This window comes from Diplotaxodon limnothrissa, linkage group LG15 (genome assembly GCF_057381915.1).
Source record: "Diplotaxodon limnothrissa isolate DT_005_m linkage group LG15, D_limnothrissa_male_GT1.1, whole genome shotgun sequence".
NCBI classification, from domain to species: Eukaryota; Metazoa; Chordata; class Actinopteri; order Cichliformes; family Cichlidae; genus Diplotaxodon; species Diplotaxodon limnothrissa.
The window spans coordinates 34,708,516-34,734,097 of NC_140610.1; the positions used below are offsets into that span (position 1 = coordinate 34,708,516).

General features: G+C 41.4%; 2 protein-coding genes across 2 annotated transcripts in view; one reads left to right on the forward strand and one right to left on the reverse strand.

Annotated features, from left to right (window-relative positions):
- Window positions 1–11,857, reverse strand: part of ddhd1b (DDHD domain containing 1b) — a 28,037-nt gene extending 16,180 nt beyond the window's left edge. Inside the window, exons 1-6 of the mRNA XM_085373097.1 lie at window positions 11,143–11,857; window positions 8,917–9,093; window positions 8,363–8,491; window positions 6,255–6,402; window positions 6,047–6,156; window positions 458–564 (exon numbers count right to left, since the gene is read on the reverse strand). Of these exons, the coding sequence (XP_085229223.1) occupies window positions 458–564; window positions 6,047–6,156; window positions 6,255–6,402; window positions 8,363–8,491; window positions 8,917–9,093; window positions 11,143–11,857 (1,386 nt within the window). The remainder of the gene's footprint in view (window positions 1–457; window positions 565–6,046; window positions 6,157–6,254; window positions 6,403–8,362; window positions 8,492–8,916; window positions 9,094–11,142) is intronic.
- Window positions 11,858–16,946: 5,089 nt separating this feature from the next.
- On the forward strand, window positions 16,947–25,270 carry cgrrf1 (cell growth regulator with ring finger domain 1). The gene is made up of 6 exons (XM_085372522.1): window positions 16,947–17,147; window positions 19,148–19,278; window positions 21,047–21,224; window positions 22,307–22,454; window positions 22,860–22,967; window positions 24,289–25,270. Exons 1-6 carry the CDS (start codon window positions 17,044–17,046, stop codon window positions 24,589–24,591), a joined length of 972 nt encoding a protein of 323 aa, XP_085228648.1. The 5' UTR covers window positions 16,947–17,043; the 3' UTR covers window positions 24,592–25,270.
- The last annotated feature ends 312 nt before the right edge of the window (window positions 25,271–25,582 follow it).

A 25,582-nucleotide genomic window follows, 5' to 3' on the forward strand; every position in this document is an offset into this window, starting at 1 on the left:
TGACTGGCAAAAGTACCTTCGCCAAGGTAAACAGACTGTTGCTGATTATTATGTAGACTTCTGAATCTTAGCTGACTAGGCAGGCTGGGAAGAGAAAGACCCTCATTTTTACATGGATGAAGTAAAAATCTCAGAAGTGAATTCGCTGCCAAAGACTTTCTAATGTGTACTTGATTTATTGATACCTGAATGTGCATTAGGATCAGTGATCACATTCAGGTGCAGAGATGACTGCCAGACTCCCAGGATCCACCGACCTCCAAAAGTGCTTACCCAGATGCTCTTTCTCTGTAAGTTCTTTCTATCTAACATTTAGAGAACTCCTTGGGGTTAGTGTCTTGCCCAAGGATATTGGAGAAGACGAGGATTGAACAATCAACTTTCTGATTAGTAGGCTGCTCTACCACCTGAGCTACAGCTACACTGAATGTTGAAATGGTGGGGCTTTTTCACTCACCTCATCTCTGTACAGAGGACTTGTGTAGTACATGATGTCCATGGCACTGCTGTTCAACATGTCTCTTAGACCTCTAACCTTGTCTGGAGTGATGGAGTCCACTGTGTCTGTAGGAAGAACATCGAAATACATAAGACATAGTTGTCAGAAGTTCCCAGAGCAAAATGAATTACTTTTTAATGCTTCTGCATATACTTGAGTAGACATTATGATTCTGGCTTGCAATGTATAGATATGGCAAAACTCAGTAGTATTGTCCTTCTGTCCAACATGAATATTAGCGAGTAAACCACAACATGAAACCACTGACAGGTGAAGAGGATAGTACCATCATCAGCAAGTGTCAGGAACATTTTTCTCACCAGTGCTACTGACTTTTTCCTCCTTGTTTTGTAGCATTCAACAGTATGCTACAAAACTTCTCCTCTTTTGGTCCCTTTCGTTTGCTGCATTCATTTCTGTAGTTAAAAGTTGCTTTTGGGGGAAAAGTAAGTATGAGGAGGAAGTATAAGGATGATAGATGGATAGTTTTTCAGTGTCACTCTGAGAAAGAACGTTTCTAGTTTCAAAGATGTTGTGCAAATGGAAGAAAACAGTTGTTGTTTAATATGTACCCTGAAGGACGTATCCTGGTCAAAAAAGGTTCCTCACAGTGTTACTGGAGGACAAGGTAATGCCATCCAGAGTAAGAATCTGGTTTCATATCCATATTTGTAAGCTGTTTAAGGCCAAGTGAATTCATCTCATGTAATAATAATGGATTGGATTTATATAGCGCTTTTCAAGGCACCCAAAGCGCTTTACAATACCACTATTCATTCACTCTCACATTCATACACTGGTGGAGGCAAGCTACAGTTGTAGCCGCAGCTGCCCTGGGGCAGACTGACAGAAGCGAGGCTGCCATATCGCGCCATCGGCCCCTCTGGCCAAGACCAGTAGGCAAGTAGGGTAAAGTGTCTTGCCCAGGGACACAACGACCAGGACAGAGAGCCCTGGGATCGAACCGGCGACCTTCCGGTTACAGATGCGATTCCCAACCCCCTGAGCCACGGTCGCCCACACTCATGTAAACAATAACGTGGCGCACAGCGTGACGTGAAAAAAGGCACATACCTTTGACATTGTGTGACGACCTCTGTACTCCTCGTCCACACGTAAATGCAAAAAAGGAGTTTTTAAAAATCTGTTTTCGGTGATTTGAAATGCCGTGTACGTGTGGACGAAAGGCCCAAACGCATAGAAACAGCTGCGTTTTCAAAAATACCCATGGAGGTGTGGACGAAGCGGTATTTGGGGGGGGCAGCAAAAAAAGTTTGGGAACCACTGAATTAGAGAATTAGAGGTATTTATGTCTTTAAGACATTCCTGCAGTTTAACTAATTGGTGTGTGTTATCTGGCTAGACAGAGTTGGGTGCCATCTGTATAGCAGTGAAAATGTACGCTATGCCTTCTGATGATATTGCCTAAGGAAGGCATGTATCATGTAAACAGAAATTGGTCCTAGCATTGAACCTTCTGGAACTCCATATTTGACCATAGACAGCTCACACAATTTTCACCACAAACTCATGAGCTGTGCTCTAAAACTTTTTAGTGAAGGACCTATATAAATTCAGCTAAATGCACTTTTTCTAGTTCATTTGATCCCTTACAGTACAGTCTTTTGGTAAATTATAGATAGATAGATAGATAGATAGATAGATAGATAGATAGATAGATAGATAGATAGATAGATAGATAGATAGATAGATAGATAGATAGATAGATATCTGAGCGCTTTGTGTTTCCATCTGCTGACTAGCTTCATGGTGATGCTGATTTCCTTTTCTAGCAGGACTAAATGGTTTGCTGAATAAGTTCTTACTGAGGTTGATGGGCAAGGCAGCTTGTCCGACCTGAACCCCAGAAAGAATCAAAAACACAGATGAGCTATCAAAGCAATCTGGGCTTAACAGAGCTGATCACCTCTATGCCACGCTGCATCGACGCCATAAAGGATATTTCATGAGCTATAAGGTCATCATGGGCTGTAAGCTAATCATCAAAATAAAAAAAGGAAAAAGCTAAATATATATTACAATATTGTAATTCTTTATTTAGTTTTTGCACTAGTATTTAAAAATCTTAATAGAAATTCAGTTAAAGATCAGAATACAGAACAAAACACGAGGATGATGGTAGATTTCTTTTCTTAAAAGTAATCCAGCATGGCACTAAATCACTCCCTGTAAAAAAGAATTTGTCACATTTCTTGTTATATTACTTTTGGATTACTCAGTAATATGCCCTGAAGTGCACTCTGACACAACGACCAGATAACAATATAAACCTGAGCTATAGTCTCCCATGCTGACACAAATCACTATCCTAATCAGGACATACATGTGCTCTTTTTCTTAGTCTTTACATAAAACCACAAAAACAACATCACAAAGCAGCTGAAAACCAGCTCAAAGGAATTCCCTCAGTGATTTTACTTTAGAATATATACGGACAGAAATGAAGTCTGCAATGCTGCAAGCCTGACTGCTCATCACCACTTTTGTTGACTGTTAAGGTTCAGGCTCTGGCTACATCCTGGTTCAGCATATGCTCAGCTTTAACATCACTCTGGATTCTTCTGTAGCTTTATGTCAGCATGCTGTTTGTGTAGACGTATGCAAAGAGCAAGAGTTGTATTGGTTTTGTCCCAGATGCAGTTTGCACTCTACCAGCGTACTTTTGCCTTTTTGTGCAATTAAAATCAAAGTAAAGTCCATATTTCCATTCCTCAGAAAAACATTGTTGTAATTTAGTCTGCCTCTGGTGTGGTATTGAGAAATTTTGAAAGTCTTTCACTGCATTACCTAATGTGGATAGTTGTTCAAGAGCCAAAGACCACTTGTGGAGAGCTACAGAAAGACCTGGAATCAGCAGGTACAATTGTTTTGAAGAAAACAGTAAGTAATGCACTCAACCGCCATGGACTGTATGCATGCATCTACTAGGATGATGAAGATAAAACGCCGGTGGATGTGTGATACTGAAAACAGGAAACTCTCAACTGTTTTCAGAGAAAGAAAATAATGGCTCAGCCAATCTGTTGACCTCAATCGCATTTAGAATCTATGGCGAGTACTAATGCTCTGAGTCCATAAAAGGGGCCCACAGAGCCTCAGAACCTGAAGACTATTTGTGTGGAAGAATTATCAAGCATCACACTGCACGCGACTAGTTTCTCCATACAGGAGGCATCTTGAAGCCGTCATCACCAACAAAAACTTTTGTACAAAGTGGTAATTGCATTTCGGTAAGCATGTTCAATACCTTTTTTTGGTGTCATTTCTCATTATTACACATTAACTACTTAATTTATATATAGATAAGATATTTTTATTGATGCCCATGGGGAAATTGACTTACAGCAGAAGACACCTGACATTCAAAAACACCACATAAAAAACAAACACATCACCTTAAAAAACATAAGCACACAATACATAGACACTTTGGCTTTCCTTATATCTTAGGGATGATTTTATACCACACCAACTTGGCAGCCTATGTGTTGCTTATGTTCAGAATTTTGATGGCTTGAGGAAAAAAAGATAATTTGGATGTATTTTCTGTGAACAAAGTGGGACAATAGCGCTGTGCAGATAATAATAATCCAATAATAGAAAAGGTAAGTGGATGCCTTACATCACTCACAATATTATTTGCTTTACTCCATGCCCAGTCCCTAAAAATGCTTTCTAAACTTGCAGTTTAGAAATGTAATAGCAATGCAGTTCCAGGCAACTTACTAGCTAGTATCACTGCCTTTCTAGTCATCTTTTTCTGTGCCTCAGAGACATTTTCCAAACCAACAAATAATACAAGAACTAAACACACTTTTAATAAAAGCCCAACAAAACATATGAAGCATTTTAGTTATGTTTTATGGTCGAGCATAACGCCCAGACATTTGTATTCAGTCACACACTGGATCAGCTCTCCATTTAATTTAGGCTGGGATACTGGATTCCTCCTAAAATCTACTGGCATTTGGTCTTTGTGGTGTTGAGGACAAGATTTGCCCTCTCACACCATTTAATAAAATATTCAAGAACTGGCCCATCCTCCCCATCATACACGAGGCTCTCTAAAGCTGTATCATCTGCATAATTAATAAAAAGTCTGTTTTGAAAGGTGCTATTACAAGACTTGGTATACAGAATAAACAACAATGGAGATAAAACAAAGCCCTGAGGGGAGCCTGTTGAAATGGTCAGTTTGTCAGAAAGTTGAGTTACCATTCTGACCAGCTGTGTTCTACTCCAAAGAAAATCAATAAGCAAAAATTCTTTTTCCAATTTATCTGCTAAAATAATCAGTAAGATTGTGTTGAAAGCAGAGGAAAAGTCCACAAATAAAATCTTGGCATGAGTCTTTGCTTTTTCCAGATGAGCATGTAGTAAGCAGCAAAATTAATACAGCATCTTCCACCGCTCTCTAGGGTTGATAAGAAAATAGCATGAGGTCTATAAGACCTTGAGTTTTCGATACCATGTACCTTTTCACCACATGTTCAAAACATTTTATGGCCAGAGATGTGGGTGCAACTGATCTGAAGTCTTTTGGAACCAAAGGTCTAGGGAACTTTGGAACAGGAACAGTTACTGACACTTTCCAGATATTTGGTATCGTATGACTGTTAAAAGAAAATCAAACAAAAAAAACTGAAAAATATTTTTCAAATACTCCCACAGACATTGTCAGGATCTGAACTTTTTGGGGGTTTACAGCCTCCGAAAACTTGCAATACTTTTGATTCTGTAATAAAGTCCAAGGGAGGAGTTGGTGAGGACGGCAACTCAACAGGACAGTCATTTCTGCTGCCACTATCAAAGCAGCAGAAAAGGGTGTTTAGTTGATTGGCCATCTCCAGACCCTCACTAACCTGCAGGTTGAGGGAAGCCTTCCCCCTACCTTGATGTGGGACATTTATCATGGGTTTGATACTCTGCCGCGCTTCTCTGGAATTACTAGATGTGTCACAGCACCCTCTAACTTTTGATTGTACTTTTAATTTGTCTCTGGAGGTCACTTCTGGCTATGTCATCATAGTCTTTAAAAGTCTTTTTCTTCATTTGTATAACCTTTACAAGTTTTGGATGGGACCACTAAATTCACACAGAAATGTATATAATCAGTCACCTGTTTGGTACAGTCATTAATGTTAGCACTTTTAAATACTTAGACATCTATGGTTTGATTTCTTTGCATGTGTGGATTAGATGGGTTGTTACCAACATCTAGTGAGAATTTTATGTCATTAGCGCCTCTAGAAATATAAATATATTTTACATAGAAAAACTGTGATGTGTTCAATGCTTATTTACCCACTGTATATGTTCAACATTTGACATAGAAAAAAAAAAGTGCTGAACAAAAATAAGATTCACTAAGTATTTATGCAAATTTTGATCCTGTTTTAGAAGATGAAACTCTGAGTCAGTTTAATGTAAAGTGTTGTAAGCAGGCTTTTCACACGTGCTGTAGCAGAAAAAAAACTGCAAAATAAGCTTGCGAGCAATCCAAAACAAAAGTGTTGTAAAGCATACCTCCATCGAGACACAGTTTGGACCTCCACTCCACAGGAAGGAACTCTACATGCTCTGTGGTGCGATCTGAGAAGTGTTTCTCCTCCATCTTTCTGGCAGCATCTCTCATCCTATCCAGCAATTAAAAATAAATAAACTGTTACTTCCAAAATTACTCTAATTTTAATTTGTTATCTGTTCTTGCAATGGAAACACCATAATTTCTCACATGCTGGTGTTCCTGATAATGCGACCCTGGTCCATCTTCTGGCCAATGCCATGCACCACAAATACAATGTGTGTGGTTTCAGGTGGGGTGTCTTCAGGTGCAGCCTCTTCCACGTACCCTCGATGGAGACGTGTCCCACTGCTGGAGGCTGAGGACGTGAGAGACAGGTACAGGGCTGTGAAAAAAGTATTTGCTCTCTTCCTGTTTTTTTTAGTCCATCCAGCCATTCATCCATTTTCTTCTGCTTATCCAGGGCCAGGTCGCGGGGGACGCAGTTGAATGCCTTCTTCACATGTACTTCACATGTATACTGGTAGTCAAACTCCCATGCAACCTCAAATATCCTCAAAAGGATAGGGAGCTAGTCCAGTGTTACGTGAACAGGACAAAAACTGCATTGTCTCTCTTGTATCCGAACTTTGACTAATGGACGGACCCTACTTTCCAGCACCCCCCCTATAGTTGGAGCACCACTCTGGTCTGCCAATACAACGGTACCACTTGAGATCGCCACATGACATTGTAGAGGCGTGTCAACCAAGACAGCCTTACAACATCCAGAGCCTTCAGGAACTCAGGGTGAACCTCATTCGTCCCAGGGGCTCTACCACCAAGGAGCTCAGTAGCCTCACCCCCAGTGATGATTGAGTCATGCCCCTCATCTGCTTCCTCTATGGAAGACCTTCCAGTGTGATTAAGCAGGTCCTCAAAGTATTCCTTCCACTGCCTAACAATATCCTCGGTTGAAGTCAGCACACCACCCCATTATTCACCGTGTGGGTAAAGCACTGTTCTACCCCTCCTGACTCACATGACGGTTTGCCAGAACCACTTCAAGGCAGTCCAAAGTTTTTTTTCATGGCCTTACTAAACTCCTCCCTCACCCGAGTTTTTGATTTAGCCACTGCCTAAGCCACATTCCACTTGTCCTGCTGGGACCCATCGGCTGTCTCCAAAGTCCCACAGGCTAACCAAGCCGAGTAGAATTCCTCACCAATGGAGGTGCGGAACACGGTCCGTTCTGACTCAATGTCCCCAGTCTGTCAAAGGTGGGTGCTGAAAATCCCACATCAGCATTGAAGTCTCCCAGTAGCACAACAGAGTCCTTAGGTGGAGCACCCTTAAGAACACCACCCAGGAACTCCAAAAGGCCAAGTATTCTGAACTGTTGTTTGCCACATAAGCACAAACAACAGTCTTCATTCGTTCCCTGACGCAAAGGCATAGAGAACAAACACTTGCACTCACAAGGGAAAAATCCAACATACAGGCAGCAAGCCAATGAGATACCAAGATACCCACCCCAGCCCACTCCCTCTCACCAAGGGCAACTCTAAACAGAGGCAGAGTCCAGTCCCTCTCAGGGAGACTAGTTCCAAAGCCCAAAAGAGTCAATTGAGGTGAGCCCGATTATATCTTGCCAGTTGCTCTCAACCTCATACACTAGCTCAGGCTCAATCCACCAGACAGGTGACATTCCATGTCGTGATCACCAGCCTCGGTAGCCAGGATTGTTTTAGTTTGCTGCACAAATGTTTAAGAACATAAAACAAATTCTAAAATATAACCTGAGTAAATAAAAAATCAGCTCAATATCACAAGCAGCACACAGGTCTGGTTACTGCCAGATATACTTAATTGCTTAAATATCGCTTACCTAATCATTTAACTCACTTAAATAGAATCTCTCTGACAAAGCGAACTAGGCAAAAAAAACACAATTTTGAATATCAAAACAGCAAGTCCACCTCTGAATGGCTGAAAAAAACAAAAACAAAATTAAAGTTTTGGAGTGGCCTAATCAAAATCCAGACTTTTTTTTGTTGAAATTATGTTTAGTTTCATGACATATTTCAGCTCAGAAGGACACTAAAACATCCTCGTCTTTGCAGCAGCTGGAGTTCCTTGGTGACTACTACTGTCCTGTTTCCCTGATCCTGCATGGAATGTCAGCAGTACTCACCAGGTCAGCTTCGTGGGGTGCACCCCATTTCTCACCCAGTGACAGCTGGGATAGGCTCCAGGGTCAGATGACCCTGAATTGGATAAGCAGAAGAGGATGGATAGAATTCTTGGAATAGACAGAAAGTTTTAATCATCCTATATACCTTTAGAGAAGCCCAGTTTCTGAGTTACAGTACGTGCAATCTTCGAGGTGGTGGCATCGCTGTACAGATACACCTCATCCACACTGTGCCAGTCCACATGACTCCTGTTCAGCTTCAGACTGTGGCTAGCTGTGAGAAGTCACACTGTAATTAAGAGCAACTGACATAATTCATGCAGAATAATTAATTCACCAACTCCCATGACAGTATGCAGAATTGGAGTTAATTGGATCACTGCATTTTAAAATTTGTTACTTTTTGTTGATTATGAAAATATTTGACTTGTTATATATTCTTATTCCCATGGACAGATATAACTGCTGTGAAAACAGAATTTCCCAAATCTGGAAATATCTTATTTTATTACAGATTTTAGAATCAATAAACCCATGCATTATAGCATCACTTGACTTGTTTTGTGAACTTCCTGTAAAAGACCATTCTGGCCAACAGAGACACACATCTACAGACATGGTTGCAAACACTCATCTTCTTTGCCTGACACACACACAATGGCATCTCTCTGTCTTTCCTGTCTGTTTTAAATTCCCTACCGTCCTTGCTGTCCACTGTGGTGGTCACTGCCTCGATCTCATAGGTGTCCCTCATCTGTTGCCCCCGGAAGCGTAAAAGATGTTCCTGCTCAATCAGATCACTCTCATCCTCCTCCAGTGGAAGCCAAGTTCCATCAATGAACCACTGGCCCCTCATCACAGGAATTCGGTCTTGCTCTGTGGAACAACATGTGAAGTTTATAAAAACAAAAATTGTAATCTAAGACAGAATGTTGGATCCCAGTAACAGTAAAGATGAACTAATTTTGAAAACATCAAACACAAAATTTTAAATTAATCATATCTGTCAGTGTGTGTGTGTGTGTGTGTGTGTGTGTGTGTGTGTGTGTGTCTAATCTAAGAATACTAAGCAAATGTGTAATTATAGGTTCAATTTAGAATTGACCCAAATTAGTTCATTAATATATTAATATATACACTATCATTAAAAAGTTTAAGAACATCCCTACAGAGAAATTGCAAAGAAAGTCAAGGTGTACAGTACAGTTTCCTTCACCAACAAAAGGCACTCAGAAACTGGGGCAAACGCTGACAGGAAGAGGTCTGACAGACCTATAGCCACAACTGAATCAGAGGACAAGTTTCTGAGAGTTAACGGCTTGTGTGATAGTCGGCTCATGGGACAACAGCTTCAAGCACAGCTTAAGAGTGGTCATAGTAAGCAAGTATCACTTTCAATTGTGAAGAGAAGACTTTGAGCTGCCGGTTTGACAGGACGTGTTGCAGCAAGAAAGCCATTGCTAAGAAGTCAGAATAAGACAAAGAGGCCATGAAACACAGACATTGGACTACTGAAGACTGGAAGATGGTATTATGGACTGATGTGGAAGAGGAAGTGTGATGGTCTGGGGCTGTTTTGCTGGATCCAGACTGGTGACTTGTAATAATAATAATGGATTGCATTTATATAGCGCTTTTCGGGGTCCTCAAAGCACTTTACAATTCCACTATTCATTCACTCACACATTCACACACTGGTGGAGGCAAGCTACAGTTGTAGCCACAGCTGCCCTGGGGCAGACTGACAGAAGTGAGGCTGCCATATCGCACCATCGGCCCCTCTGGCCATCACCAGTAGGCGGCAGGTGAAGTGTCTTGCCCAAGGACACAACGACCAAGACTGTCCGAGCGGGGCTCGAACCGGCAACCTTCCGGTTACGTAGAGAATAAGAGGCACCCTGAACCAACACGGCTACCACAGCATTCTGCAGCACCATGTAATATCCACTGGTATGTGCCTAGTTGGTCAGGGGTTCATCCCACAGCAAGATAAAACACAAGCCCAAGACCAGACCAGACCAGGCCAGACCTACCTCAGAAAAAAGAACAAGATAGTAAGCTTGAAAATATGGAGTGGCACAGTCCAGACCTAAACTCCATCGAACTGGTTTGGGATGAACTGGACAGAAGACTGAAAGCAAAGCAACCTACAAGTACCCCACATTTATGGGAACTTGTGCAACAGATATGGGAACTTTATGGAAAAATATTTTATGTCTATTGTAGAAAGAATGTCCCGGGTTGGTCAGCTGTTATATCTGCCAAAGGGGGCTACTTTGATGAGTCAGAATAAATGTTAGTCTATAAATTAATTCCATGGTTTCTTTTTTTAACTCTAATTGCTTAATTGTACTATGCTTTCATTTCAGAGTGTAATGGGAGAATAAAGTGCATAACTTTATAAAAAACTAGAAAAATTGCAGTGTTCCAAACCTTTGACCAGTAGTGTGTATATATGTATTCCTGCTCTCTGCTCTACATCCCTGTAAAGTATCGCTATTGTGTTGGACAAAGTCTTGAGAAGTCTCCTTCTAATATGCGACTAATTGTGCGGAAACAACTGTATTATTGTCTCGTTTCAAAGAGCATGTCTAAAAACATGCTTGTTAAGTGAACTGGTAGTTGGAACGTGGCCACGGATGTGAGGCAGATAAAGCACTTAATGTGTACAGAATAAAGCGCTGTGTGAATGCATGGCTCAGTGTGGCTTTTGGTCTAAAGCACTTTGGGTGGTCAGTAAGACCATGACGATGTCAGTAACAGAGGACGTTTTTAAAGCAGCCTATTAGCTCAGTCCTCAGAGCTCAGAGGTGACAGAGTCAGCAGCAGCAGACGTTTCATTTTCTTAGAAGTGGTCAAAGATACTGACAGCAGAACACGTGCTAACAGTCCTAACAACAGCTATGTCATTACTGAGATGCTCACGGTTCCAATAAACAGGGTAGCATTCCTTTTCTTTGATATCCACTTCATAAAGGCCCCCTCTGACACACACTGCCTCCACGCTGGTGCCGCCGTTGTGGACCGGCTCTGTGATTTGCTCTGACACTGAGAGCTGTTGCACTGCCGGTTCCGCCCTGAAACTTGCACTGTCCACGGCCGAGCTTTCCGGCTGCAGCTCAGAGGACCCGGCTGTCTCCTTTTCGTCGGCTTCATTGGGATCCACGGCCTTATCCTGGTTCTGGTCAACGAGCCGCCGGTAGATGATCTCGATTTTTAAAGAATCGTGTCCGACGAAAGGCTTCCACGTCCGTTTGTCCTCTTTGTAAAACCAGCGGACCTCCTCTGGCCCCAGCTCTGTAACGATGTCACCGCGGTGCCGGGAGCTGTTGGACCGGATGCGCTTTTTGGTTGTAAGGTTGCCATCGCTTTCGGTGTAGTTTGGCTCGAAATCCAGATAGGATGAGGCAGGATATTCAACCCGATCCAGGCCCAACATCATCCCATCCAAGGGCAGACGCGTGTCCAGTAAGCTGGACTGTGCCGACTCCTGGTCCCCATCACCGATGCTGTCCGCTAACACGCTGTCGTCAAAACCGGACACAAACACATCGTTTGCCATGTCCCACTCACTGCTGCTCACAGAGTTATTCTCGGAGCTCTGCTGCCGAATAGTCCCTTTTTCCTTTATACTGCTCATTTTTAGAGTCCACAGGAAAACTCACAGTGATGTCCTCCCACCAGACCAGTGGACCCGATTAACGGTTTACTTTTCTGCACCTACTCACTGTCTTTCTTGCCATTATAGCTACACATTAAAGCTGAACAAAGTGAAGATAAATCCCTGCTTTCCTGGCCCCATTTGCATCCTCCTTTCTCTGATAATGGCTGGAATAAACACAATAAGCTATGATGGGATTCGCAGTCGCTCCCTAGTGTTAGGTAAAATACGAAAAGTGCAACTTCCTGTTCAAACGTTCAAAATAAACAGATTTTTCACAATAAGACGAAAATTGTAAACCCAACTAACGCGTGCGAGCAGGACGCACACAACGCGCGTGCGTCCTGCGCGCGGTGAACATCCAGCTACAGACCTTTAATTTGAAGATCAGTCTGTTTTTTCACTCGTTTATTCAAAATCAGGTCAAACAATCGTCTGACATTTCATCTTATACTGTTTAGAATTTTGCTAAACTGACTATTAACCTGTCGTCGTGTCAAAATTAAATTCCAAAACACAATTGTTTGTAATAGCAGGAATCGCACGGTGCATCCGGTTCAATTAAGTTTTATTTATCCCGCGCCAAATCACAACAACAGTCGCCTCAAGGATCGCTCGATCCAGAAAGTATTTACAGCGCTTCACTCGTACCAAATTTTGTAATGTTACAGCCTTATTCCGAAATGGATTCATGACAAAGTGAAATTCCAGGATTCCAGTGAGCGCAGTGACCTCTATCATCCAGAAATGGAGTCTTCCTAGAGTTGGCCAAGCTGGCCTATTTGTTAACAGTGCTCACAACAATTTTTCGAGTATGCAAATATCTCATAAACAGAGAAGCCATGTGAAATAAATGGAACCCAAACTCCAGTCTCAAACAGTCAAACATCATGCCCCAGTCACACACAATATTACATCCATGAGGAAAGTTTATCAGCTGAACAGCACATGACATGCAGTTTCAGATTCTAGTTTCAGATTCTAGGATCAAATCTTTAGGTGACTCAGCCCCTGTTCATAATGTCATGCATAAAGTCCTGAAATTAATATTAATTATTCAATTAATATTCTGCTTTCACACTGGGTAAACAAACAAACAAACAAAAACTTTCAGTTATCAATGGATGCTTACACAGCTACAATGTTCATTTACAACAGTGTCATATTTGCTATGTCCACCTCCAGACTGTCACAGAGCTTTGCACTGCTACAGATAGACAAGCACACAGCTCCCCCCCCCCCCCCCCCCCCCCCCTCAGTAACAGGTTTGTAACACTGAACAGTACTTTAAGAGGAATTTAAAGAGGTCAGTAAAAGTGCTTTTCAACAGCTTTGGAATATTAAACAGTTTTCATGAACATGGGTGTAAACATGGCTGGCACACACATTAAGATAAGCTCTTTAACTAATAATAGTTAGTCGCCTGTTATGATTAACGTAGTGGCAAGTAGATTTCAGGTTGCAGATGGAATATTAAGCTGTTTAGATGTGGAGAACATGGGGCAAACCAGGAGTGTTGCTGGCAGTGCACAGAACCAGGGGAAGCTGAGAGCTTCGAGAAGTAATCTGAGCAAGCAAAGACTGAAATGTGGACCAAAGCTGTGGAGTCAAATGGGTTTCCATCCATCCTAAAGATCTGAGCTGAAGATTTAAAGCTGCAGACTGAAGCTGGTCTTATGCTCCTCCGTTTGATGCTGTCTGCTGCACTCCAAGATTTGGGCCACTCTTGCTTGCATTGTTGTTGGTCAGTCCACCAGCTACAGAGAAGAATGAAGTTATAACATTCAAAGATCTGAAAGCGAGAGTTAAAAAATATGAAAAGTGTGCACTGCAGCCACTGTCTGTCGGCAGGGCAAAAAGGAAGGGGATTAAATATAATAAAAAGACAGAAAAGCATGCTGTATGGTCAACTGCTGCACAAAATATAGTTGATAATAGGAGTGAGAAGGGACAATAATTTCACCCTAGTGCATGCAGATATCACTTTGTATTAGTTCTGATGGATTGTGCAACACGAAATCCCAAAGCAGTGCTACTGTGCACCTTTTTTTTTTTACAAAGAGTGTTGCACAGGAAGCAGTGAAACGAATGGCTGAGTTTCAGGCCATTTTCTGAGTTGGCATCCTGAAAGAAATACTGACTGACCAGGACACATCGTGTATGTCTCGCACACTAAAAGAACTGCGTGAATTATTGGGAATTACCTTTGAGAAAGTCATGGTGTTAGACCTAAAGAAAGAAAACTGGAAGCAAGGTCCAAGACCAACTAAAATGAGATTTAATACATTCTGGACACTCTGGGGGCAAAGCTTCACATGTTAGGGGTGTAGATCTCCTGGAACACCATTTGGAGACGGTTACCCTACAGGTTACCTGAACATTAGGGACAATTTGTTCAAAGAAATTGTCTGAAATGCTAAAAATGTGAGTAATAGAAGAGTCACACAGTGCCTGGTGTAGCCCCGTAGTTCTTGTAGTAAGGAAACATGGATCTATCACAAGGTGAATGAGGTGTCACAGTTTGATGCATATCTGATGCTTCGGTCGACTGTGTGAAGACTCGCCTGATTCACCTGATTCACTCATATCCATGTGTATCAGGGTCGACGATGATGCTTGGTTGCATCGGGGCAGACAACAAGCTTGGCAGCTTCGTGACTACAAGATGGCTGCAAACAGACGGAACAATGACCTGTGGCATTTGTATAACCTGTATAACTGTGGTCACATACAACATTTGTGCCCAGAAATGCTTTAAAATGTTAATTGTTGTAATAAAGGTTCTCAAATAGAAATAAAAACAGGGTTTTTGCAGTATGGTGTGTGGACGTACTCTTTGTCTGAAGGTTGCTAAACTCTTGAGGGACACTTATTGCGAAACATAAATGGTGACTCAGGTCATGCCCTATGCCAGCTTTTCTTTTTGATTACTTCATTGTTCAGTAACTATCAATATGTGAAGGAGCTCTGATGGTAACAATGGAGCTCCAACTTCCAGCGAGAACATTACAGTCAGTCAAATTCAGACAGATCATTATTACAGTACAGTCGCAGAAACACTATTTTGCAGCCGATGACCTCGCAATTCTAACTTAACTACATCTCAGGCACACTTCCCATAATATTCGGCATAATTTGGAGTATTATCTGGAAGTGGAAAATTCAAAATGCGTCTAATCTCCATGTTATTGAATGCACTTCTCAAAAATACAGCAGGATGTGGTACTCTGTTCTGCATTTCCTCCTGGTTGTTGTAATGAATAATCACATTGCTGGTTTAATGCAAACTTTGCAGCCGAGGTCCTAATCGATGCACTATCTTCTACATTGTTTTGGTATAAGGTTACCTAAGGGTTGACAGTGACAAAAATTTGGGAAGCACTGGACTTCCGAATTTTCACTTAGTATATTTATCTCACTTAAGAGCTCATCTGATATTTGAATCTCTGATTCTAATCGCAAGTCTTCAAGAGCCTCGTTTCTGGGTGTCAGCAAAAATGTTTAGTAAAAAGGCGATTTCAGACTGATCTATCTCCACATTCAAATGTAAAATAAAACTATTTCTAAAAATACACATACATAGAACGGTATTCTTTCTTTAATATTAACATTGTTTAAGTCACCAAACACGTTGTGCAGCATAATAAAGACACACATTGCTGTCCCGGACCAGCTGTTATATGAGAGATTGAGAGATGGTCTCATTTTTGTTTCTTTAATGTTGTCTAAAACACCATCATCAGTAAAAATCAATTACACATTCATCTGTATTTTGAATGGGGAAATCAGAGTCTGAAAGAGTAAACAGTGAAAAACATTTCAAACACGTAAAGAAAGGCTACACCATGTCAGAGGAAGCTACGATATCAAATGTATCAGCTACCGTTTCTTAGTCTTCAGCTTTGTACATATGTAAAACTGCATTAAGGTGCTATAATTCCCCTGTTATCAAAACGCTGACAAAAGAGGCATGAAAAATAACAAATCTTTGGCCAGGTAAAATTAACACCCTGCCTTATCATAAGCACAGCAGGACACCACCATCTGTTTTAATCAGCTCTGAATTGGCTTTGGTCATCACAGAGGCTTATCTCCCAGCGTGACCTTCTGAAATCCCCCTTTGTCTGACTTATTTGAAACATAAAACCTCTTCCTCAGAAGGCCGTAAAATCAGTTACGTTTCCCACTGGTCAGCTCAAAGCCATTCTCCCCGCTCTCTTGTTGGTCTAAGCGAGAGCCTGCCTATCCCATATTGCTTTATTGGTGATTCAGGGAGGAGCTCCCAGACAGCCAGTATCGTCAGGTGTGGACTTGAGGTTTGTGAGTTGGTGTGAAAAGGTTTTCACCCCCTTCCTGTTCTCATATTTTTTTGGTGTATTTTCCACATGTAAAAGTTTTAGATGATCAAACGAATTTAAATATTAGAGAAGGATAACACAAGTAAACACAAAATGCAGTATTCCATTATGATTTTTTTTGCTTCTACGGTTATAAATCACAGGGCCAGAACTCACTTTCTAAAAGTACTCTTATCCCTCCTTAGCATGAATGGAAAATGCAGTTAACATTTACATGATACGCGCAACTTTCTTGCTACTTTGTTGTTATTTTCGTGAATGGTCGGATGATCCGTCACAATGAATTATGGGGCGGCGTTTTCTCCTCCCCTTTCATAAAGGGTGGTCCAGTGTATCCTCTGCTAAAGGAAGTGCTGATGCTTCTTTCCTTAGTATTTGGAGAATATGAACAGCTCTTACTTACTATGACAGCCACAGAGATACTTCCGGGAGTGAAAGTTATCAGACTGTTTCAAATTATGGAAGAGGATTAAAGTCACTGGGGAAAAATAAAAGTGGGCACATCTTTTTTTTTTTCCAGAATTCTGAGAAAAAAAGTTAGGTTTCTGCCTTTTTTCTCAAATTTATTTTTTCAGACATTTTCTCAAATTTTTGTGATATTTCACTCCACACCAGTTGGTGGCGGTAATGCACCATTTTGCTGTTTGACAACCACCAATACATAATAAAAACAAAAAAGAAGAAGAAGCTATTTCCGTGTTACGTCTCAGTGAGAACCTTGCTAAGCAAGATGGATTATTGGAATGAACCCAAGGTGTTATATGAGGTTTTTTAAATAAACACGCTTATTCTTGAAGCTGATGTGAAATGGCAGGGGTGTTTCTAGCCACACTCTACGAGTACTCTCCGCTCTTTTATATTAGTGTGGTGTCGCTTTGTTTTGTTGTAACCGCTGCTATGGTCCTCGGCTGGTAAGTTGTATTTAGCTAATATAGTTAGCCACACTTTGATATATAATTTACATTCGTTGTCACCACACAGGTACCCTTCGACTTTATATATTAACGACTTGAATGTGGCCTTCATGATATAACATAGCATGTAGGTCTGGCGCAGCGTGCTGTAACATGTCTATCAATCATTTTGCTTATTTTCTGTTGAACAAAATACTGCATTGACCTGTAATTAAAATAATCCAAACTATTTTTTACAGTCCATTAATTTTCACGGTTTCAGAACTAACTGGAGAAACTATCATAATTAAAAATCTGAGTTTAGTATCGTTCCCATTGATACTTTAATCATAATGTTTACAGTCACTAATGACTGCCTTAAGACTGGAACCGACGGGCAATAACAAATTTGATGATTTTTTCCCCTCGGTGATGCTGCCAGACAATCATAGCTTCTGCACTGAGCGATCAATCTGGGACTTCTGGGCTTTGTTATGATGTTTGTGTTCCGGTGATGGGTGTGAAAATGTTCTTACCACACTACCTGGCGTTATCCACGCTAGTGTACTCACCATTGCTTAAGTTTGGTTTCTGGGTCTCATCGGGGTGCACTTTAGGGCTGTGGGTATTATGAAGATTACTAGAACAACCTCACAAATGTGCACACACACACACAACGAGGTGAAAAAAATAATGGGCTAGTGATGTTTCAAAATAATATTCGTTGTCAGAGGCCTCGACCTGTAGATGATAGTAAATATGACATGTGACTCTAGTAGCGCGGCTTACCATTTAATTCTTTTCTGATCCCCCGCCCAAAGGAGAAAAAATAAATAAAATCAATGTACAGGAGTCTGGCGTGGTTGTCTTTACTGTCCAGGTGGGTTAATACCGAGTGCTGTGAGCAGTGATGTGTCAGCAGGGAGCACACCTCTATGGTCTTCCAGGTTTTCTGATTGCCACATGTAGTGAAGTTCTTACCTACAGTGACATCCTCTGTACACTGTGCAGTGTTGCTGGTTACTGTCTTCGCATACTCTTGGATGTTTATGTGGTCTCGCCGAGAGGCTTCACTCAGTGTGCCTAAAGTAGAAGTGCTAAGGCTGCATCCTCTGTTTGTCATTGGCTTTATGTGCGGTTTGTAAGCAGGTACAAGCATAATGGAAAGATGATCAGGTGGGGTCAGGGGGTTGCCTTGTATGTGTGTTGGTGGTTTGTGTACACCAAGAGTCCAGCATGTTCACCCCTCTGGTTTTAAAGTTGTTGTATTGCTTGAACTTGGGGAGCGCAGTCTTGAACCTGTTGTGGTTAAAATCCCCTCCAATCACTTCAAAGCTGCTAAAGTGTTTAGGTAGAAGCCCAACGTTGCTGTCGTGTAGGCCTCCAAGTGCCTAATTAGAAATAGCCTTAGCACTGGGAGCAGTGTACACAATGGCAGTGATAATAATGGTGAATGGCTGCCGTTTACTCTGAGGAACTCTGCCATCTGTCATTTTTTCTCCTTGACAATTGGTTTTTGTTCCTCTGAAGTTTTTGCTCACTACCTGAATTTCTTTCATTTTGCAACCTAATAATTGCCTGTTATTCTTGAATATGTTATTCTGTGAAATGGACATGCAACACTTAGAAACAATTCAGACGTTGTATCTGGTTAGCTGATGAAGAAATAACAAATTGCTCATATGACCTGCATTTGAAGCTCTAAAGATTTGGGTCTCTGTATAAAGGATTGTAATTCCTCAATGCATTATTTTTGTTCAATCCTTTTACAATAAAGTTCAGAATCTGCACTTGAGTTGGATTTTTGATTGTTGATAATTGGTTGTAGAAACATTTCCAGGCATAACTGTGTCATGTTCTAGACTACAGTCAACATAGTAGCAGTTAATTCAGAAGAGCATGTTTCTACACAGCCAGCCAGTGTGTGCACCCCTCTGCATTTAATCGAATCGGTTTAGATTTAAGCGAGAACACCACCAGACAGAGAGACTCTGCTTATTCTCGCCTCTTTTCTGTAGGTTTGGCTTTGACGTTCCAGTTATACTTCGCAGCTATGATGAGCAAGAGCCCAGCTTACCAGAGAAACAGATGGTTCAGGTGACCAATCCCTTCGCCCTGGAGTTGGGTTCTGGATCAGCAAGTGTTACCGGTGAGAACAGATGAGGAATGAAATAATGCTGTTACTGGAAAAAGGTATTTTTTGGCCCAAAAGTATTTGGGGATGTGAAACTTCCATGCCTGCATCCAGAAACATCTGTTAACCCTCATATTCTAGTGTGTTTCCAGAGGATGGTGTCCAGCTGGATGTACTAAATAGAAAAAACTGTAAATCTATTGACTGCCAAGAGAATGTTTCTGTGTAGTAGAGCAGGGCAATATGGCCAAAAATATTTATCACGATATATATTTGAAAATTTGCGATAACGATATAACTGACGATATAATTGATGCGAGACAAAATACAACTCCACAACATTACTAGCGCAAAAAGACAACCTTCCATTTATTTTCACTTAAACAAGAAGCTGGTTTTTATGTACATTAAAGCTTTATAAAAATGTAACAGTGCAAATGCAAATTCCTTGCTGAAAGTTTAACCAAAAGGCATTTCCAGTAGAAATGGGCTGACATATCCTGAGCATAACCATGTATAATATCCACTGAAGTTAAAAAGAGGTGCTTTGCAACATTAAACTGCAGTGTGCAGTACGTATTTTTTGGACCATAAGGTGCACGGGATTATAAGGCACATTAAGCGAAACAAAGCAGTCAGATAAATCAAACTTTATTAAACTCATTCTTCTTGCTTCCTCCACTTCTGTACCATTGATTCATTAATGTTGAATTCTCTGGCAGCTGCTCTATTCCCATGTTGTTGCAGTATATTAATGACTAATCTTTTATTGTGGATGGATTATCTCAGTTGTTCTCCTGACTGAAGTTTGGTCCGTTTACAGTATCCTGCCATGCGATTGCATTTGTCTCTAACTATCAGGAACCTTAACGTTAACTTTTATAAGTGGAAAAGTGTTAGTGTTCGTCCTCCAGCTTCACTGTTTATGTTATGCTAACATAGCTGTGTCGCTAGCGATCACGTAGCACATCATTATATACCAGCTAGCCCAACTTCAGTAACCCTACAAATGTCACTGCTGTTTAGTTTCCTGTCTTCATTTATGTTGGACGTGATAGCAGAGCTGTACGTTTGATTTTTTTTCAGAAATCTCTCAGTCAGAACATGCTATATCATGCTTAGGTAACTAGCGAAACTAGCGAGCTAACTTCCGCTAGCTTCCTCCTAACTTCTAACTCCGTTAAATGTAATAAATTTTGTTTTCATGGATGCCTGGAAGTTAAACTTCATAGTTACACCTGGTAAAGCAGCAATGCTGATCGTATTAAAGATGAAAGAATTTAGACAGTTTTTAACTCTTAGTGATGCTGCAGTGTTGTTTGACCTGAAGTATACGGAGTTTAGGACCCAGATTACTCCCAGATTTAAGAGCATCTTAGTCCGACAAATACGACAATAACAACGGCCGCTTGCATGTTCTGCAAAAAAATGTGCTTTGTCGTGTATCTGACGGACAAACCCCAAACCAGTTCCACATCACTGAAGTTGCACCATTTTTACAAACCAATTCTGGTTCATCTGTTTCACTCAACAATCGGCCATGTGCGTATGAAAACAAAGGCACTGCGCATGCGCGTTTTACTCATATTCTATCGCGATACTTCATTTTCCTATCGTTGTCTAACATTATACCGGTATTACCGTGAACGGTATAATATGGCCCAGCCCTACTGTGTAGTCTATATAATTATCAATTTGATTTGTGGTCTGCTGTTCAATGGAAAGAACTCTAAATGGTGATGCTGTGGAACACTGAACCTTTTTCTGTTTTTGCTCTGTTCAGACGGTGTGCTGGTGAGACCTTGTTGTCTGGAGTCCTGTGTCCTGAGCTGTTTCTGGGGCTGTGAGGTCAGTACCCTACAAGGAGTGCTACATGCCCACCAGCATGGCATGATGCTCAGCACCCACCAGCATTTCCAGGAAGCCCTGAACCTCCACTACTATTATTGCCAGAAATTCCAGTATCCTATTTGTTGCTAACCAAGTATCTCAGTGGTATGCCTCTGTCAAACAGTTTAGACTTAATCTTTGACCTGTGAGATCTAAACTTGTGTTGTTCAGTCGAGCTGGAGTGTAGAAATTTCTTCTTTCTTTTTTCACACTGTGTGTCACTCCCCTCTTCCCTCACTCCTGAACGAAACCCAGAGACATCTAAACTCCCCTACTTGGGGCGTCAACTCGTCCTTGACCCAGCCTCAGATGGCCTCAGATTTAGAATGGGAGATTTCTATTCCTGCTATTTCAAACTCTGCTGTGAACCACTCTAGTGCAAGCTGGTGGCCACCACCACCTGACGAAGCCAACAGAACCACATAGAACTTCTGTCCATAAAATTTATTATGAAGAGAATCAGTGACAAAGAGCTCTAGCGGAGTAAAACACCTACCAGAAATGAGTCCGACTTATTGCTGCAATGCTGCTCTAATGTTCTATGACCAGGACGAACGCCACACTGTTAAGATTCAACTAATGGACAAATTGTCCTTTCCAGTATCCTGGAAAAGACCTTCATAGGGAGACTAAGGAGTGTGATCCCCTGTAGTTGGAGCACACCGATGTTGCAGCAGCCAGCCTTGATAGCCGGGTATCCAATTGCTAGGGCCTGTGCCACTGCCCTCCACCTGAAACACATTGCACCTGACCCCAACACTGTGTCCTGGAGGGGGTGGGCGTGCCCATGTTGTCTTTTTGGGGCTCCTTTCTTTCCGCCCAGCTGGACCAAGTGGGCTAGGGTCCGGTCATCAAACACTTACAGCATAACAGCATAGTCCCTGAGATCACACAGTGGAGCTTGTTTCCGCTTGTAGGAACCTTTGAGGTCCATTCAGGTGATTGGCACTGGACTAATTGTTACATGTGGTCTGTTCACGTTCTTGTGCCAGTGGCAGCAAAGTTTGTGTTATTAGTCATCAGTCAAAGCAATCATTTCTAACATTTCCGCTCTTTGACTCATTGAGCTTCATGCTTCATGTCTGCCTTATGAAGGAAGACATGAAGCATGTCTTCATGTCTCCTGCCGTTAGTGTCTTTGACCTTCTCTCAGTATCAGCAGTGAAGATAGAGCGGAGCGGCACGCACAGATCCCCGCTGATCAGGGCATCACTGATTTTGGACCACTGCCAAGACAGCGCTACCCTCTCGTGGCTGTGCTGACCCTGGAAGAGGCACAAGAAAGACACGTGAACGACATTGTGAGTTTAATCATTTAATTTATTTATTTTATAAACATCTCCAGTTTGTCTTAAGGCTCTTTATACTGTGAGAAGGAAACCCACACAGGAAGGCCCCAACTGGGATTTGAACCAGGAACCTTCTTGCTGTGAAGCAACACTATACCATCTTGCCTTCACTCAGGGTAACAGTGTGGTCAAAATGAAGAGGGGCGTGGGGGTAGAGAAAGTGGGCAGTGCATCATGAGAACTCCCCGAGCAGTCTGATCTAACCCTAACGATGAGTTTTATCTAATAAGAAAACTTAAAGTGTGTCAAAGTGGGAGCAGCCGTCAGTCAGAGAACAGCAACACTCACAGTGAGTTAAAAAAATGCAGATTTACATGGTGAACTGGTAGAAGTGATTGTAAATGTTTTCTCTTTCAGGTGGCTAGTGTCATAGTTATTCATGTTCCTGATGACAAATACAAGCTTTCTGCACGGATTCTCTTCCAGTACCTCCTCACCTCACAAGGGAGCATGTACGAGTTAAAGGTTGGTCAATAATAATAATAATAATAATAATAATAATAATGCATTTGATTTCAAGGACACCATTAAATGTCAAAAATAACATAAAAGGTCCACTTCTTTGTACATTCTGATGTCAGTTTGATCAAACTGTCAGGACTTTGCTGTTATTTCTAGGTTGATGCTATTATTCTTATTAGTATTATTCCTTATACTGAGACCATTGTTATTCTGTCACTGACAAATTCAAAAACTGAGGTGAAGAATTGGCCAGAAAATGCATGAGAAGAACAAAACGGAATAGTTGTTGGCTTTGTTCAGTTATTTTTCACCCATGGTTTCAGAGGGGGTTGCGGTTATGACTTCATTTCCCACTGAAGCATAAATCCCAGTGACTCCTGGATTCTCCTGTGTCAGCGCAGCCAGCCAGCAATCAAGAAGCACTTGTGTTTAAAGGCCAAGAGTGAAAGTGGACAGTCTTTCCTTGGTTTTCACCATTAGAGTCATTGCTGCAGCCACGGCCAGCACAACAAAAAAGCAGCTTTTTTTATTTTACCAACAATACAAACAACAGGAGGTTGGTTACTATTATGTAGTGCCACATTATGGCTCTAAAAAGTTTGGGTTTAAACAGTTATTTCAAGGACAGTCTTAAATGTGACAGTTTTTTAGAGCAAGGCTCCATGTGGTAAATCAGGTTTCATTAATGCAGTGCTTCCTGCCTTCTGTAATGTGTGCTTTGAAGGAATATGTATCATGATGTAGTGGTGTGTCAGTCAGGAATGAAATGTGTCTCTTTGAAGTCAACAATGGGACTAAGAGCTTTTTTCTTTTTGTTTTAAGCAGTTACATTTATTTAGTTGTTTGATTGTCTTTTATTATTTCACTGTAAATAATTCAAAGTTTATAATCAGGGATTGTATGTTATGGGGCAAACTGAGATGGATGTTTGTTTTTGTACTTTAATAAGTCATTATATATAATAAACATTAGTCATTAATTATAGACATCATTTTACTTAGTTAATTTTTTACCTAAACTTAACAAAACTTCTGACGAGCTGCTTAGAAACCAAAAGAGCAGGCTCTCTTAGTAGAGCTAGAATTCCCGTCACTTGCAGGATGAACACTCAGAGGAATTCACTGACTCTTCTTGCAGTTCTCACCCTGATGCAGATTACTGCAGATGCCTATCAGGCAGATCTTGTGGCTTTAGACTAGCAAAATGTTACATATTTTGTGTCGTCTCTGTCAGTGTCAATACACGTGTGAAAATCTCCAGTTTGCCAAGCACTTAGGGCCTTGTTACAGCAGTTTAAGAAAAACCTATCTCTTGTCTCTTGCAGCCTCTTTTCATGTCTGCTGACAGCGGGGGGATGTCTGGGTCTGCTGATTCGGGGCACACTTTCACACCCAGTGACACTCAGAGCGAGGATCAGATCCCAGTGATGGAGGAGGAGGACTGGTCAGAGGGGACGGAGGGCAGAGACTGTGTGGTGTGTCAGAATGCAGCAGTGAACAGGGTGCTGCTGCCCTGCAGACACGCCTGCATGTGTGACAGCTGCGTGTCCTTTTTCCAGCACTGCCCCATCTGTAGAGCCTTTGTCCAGGAGTCGTTTGCACTGACACAGAGCAATGACTGTCAGTGAACTGGTGAAGATGATAGAAGAGATGACTACAAGGATCTGTCGCCTGTGTGACAGGTGTTTTGGTTAGCAGCAGATCAGACCTGTCTGTGCTCCTTTAAGGTCTGGTGGCTTTCTTTAAAACATTCTCCAGGACTTTACAGCGTTACCCAACTTCTGCAGTGCTTCAGCTAGCCTCTGGGATAGTTTCCTTTCTACGAGAGTGACACTGCTTCCACCATACATGGAAGGATGTTCTCGGGTTGTTCTGCAGTACTTTTGTTACACTAAACAGTTCCTTATGTTCACTCAGTTCTTCCGCAAACAGGATATTGTGATGTTTTCTGGCTCCTCTTGCTGAAAGTGGCATCACTGTGACCGCTTATGATGTGGTTGTTACTCACAAAAGTAATCGATTAGATATTACTTGATAATCTTCCTAAAAGTAATACATTATATTACCTATATTCACCACTTTTGTGTTACTCCATAATTGTCTTATAGTTACCAGTTAATAATTTAAAACTACAGTTCTGCACAACATGCATACAAGCTGTGTTGTACTTTTGACATATGAACAGAAAAACAGCCCAGAGTGATGGCCGGGGTGATTCTATGGTAGAAACAGGTGGAAGTGGAAGCTACAAGGTTATTTTTGGCTTTGTTTTTCTTGTCCTTTAATTCAATAAAAAGATTGTCCAGACCTGCACTCATCAAAGCTGTCAATCTCTTCATTTTCCACCTCCCAGAAACGAGCTGATTCAGCTGACTGTAGTGTGAGCATGCAGGGTAAAAAAAACAACAACCTGAGAGCCATTGCAATTTAAATAATAACATAATTGTAATAAATTACTAAACATGATGACTAAAAACATGGAAACTGGTTACAGTAACTTGTTACATAACTGCTTGCCAGAGTTTAGTTTCACTGTTGATGCTCATTAACTAAACTCTGGAACATTGTCCAGCTCCAACTTCCGAGTTCTGTGTCAAACTACACAGCAAAACTTTGATG

What these genes read in the sequence shown, in the direction of transcription:
- cgrrf1 (XM_085372522.1), top strand. Translation starts at nt 17,044, where the DNA reads ATGGCAGGGGTGTTTCTAGCCACACTCTACGAGTACTCTCCGCTCTTT. An exon ending in GCTGCTATGGTCCTCGGCTG is followed by an intron (nt 17,148 to 19,147) that starts GTAAGTTGTATT and finishes TCTTTTCTGTAG; the next exon opens with GTTTGGCTTTGACGTTCCAG. An exon ending in TATTATTGCCAGAAATTCCA is followed by an intron (nt 21,225 to 22,306) that starts GTATCCTATTTG and finishes ACCTTCTCTCAG; the next exon opens with TATCAGCAGTGAAGATAGAG.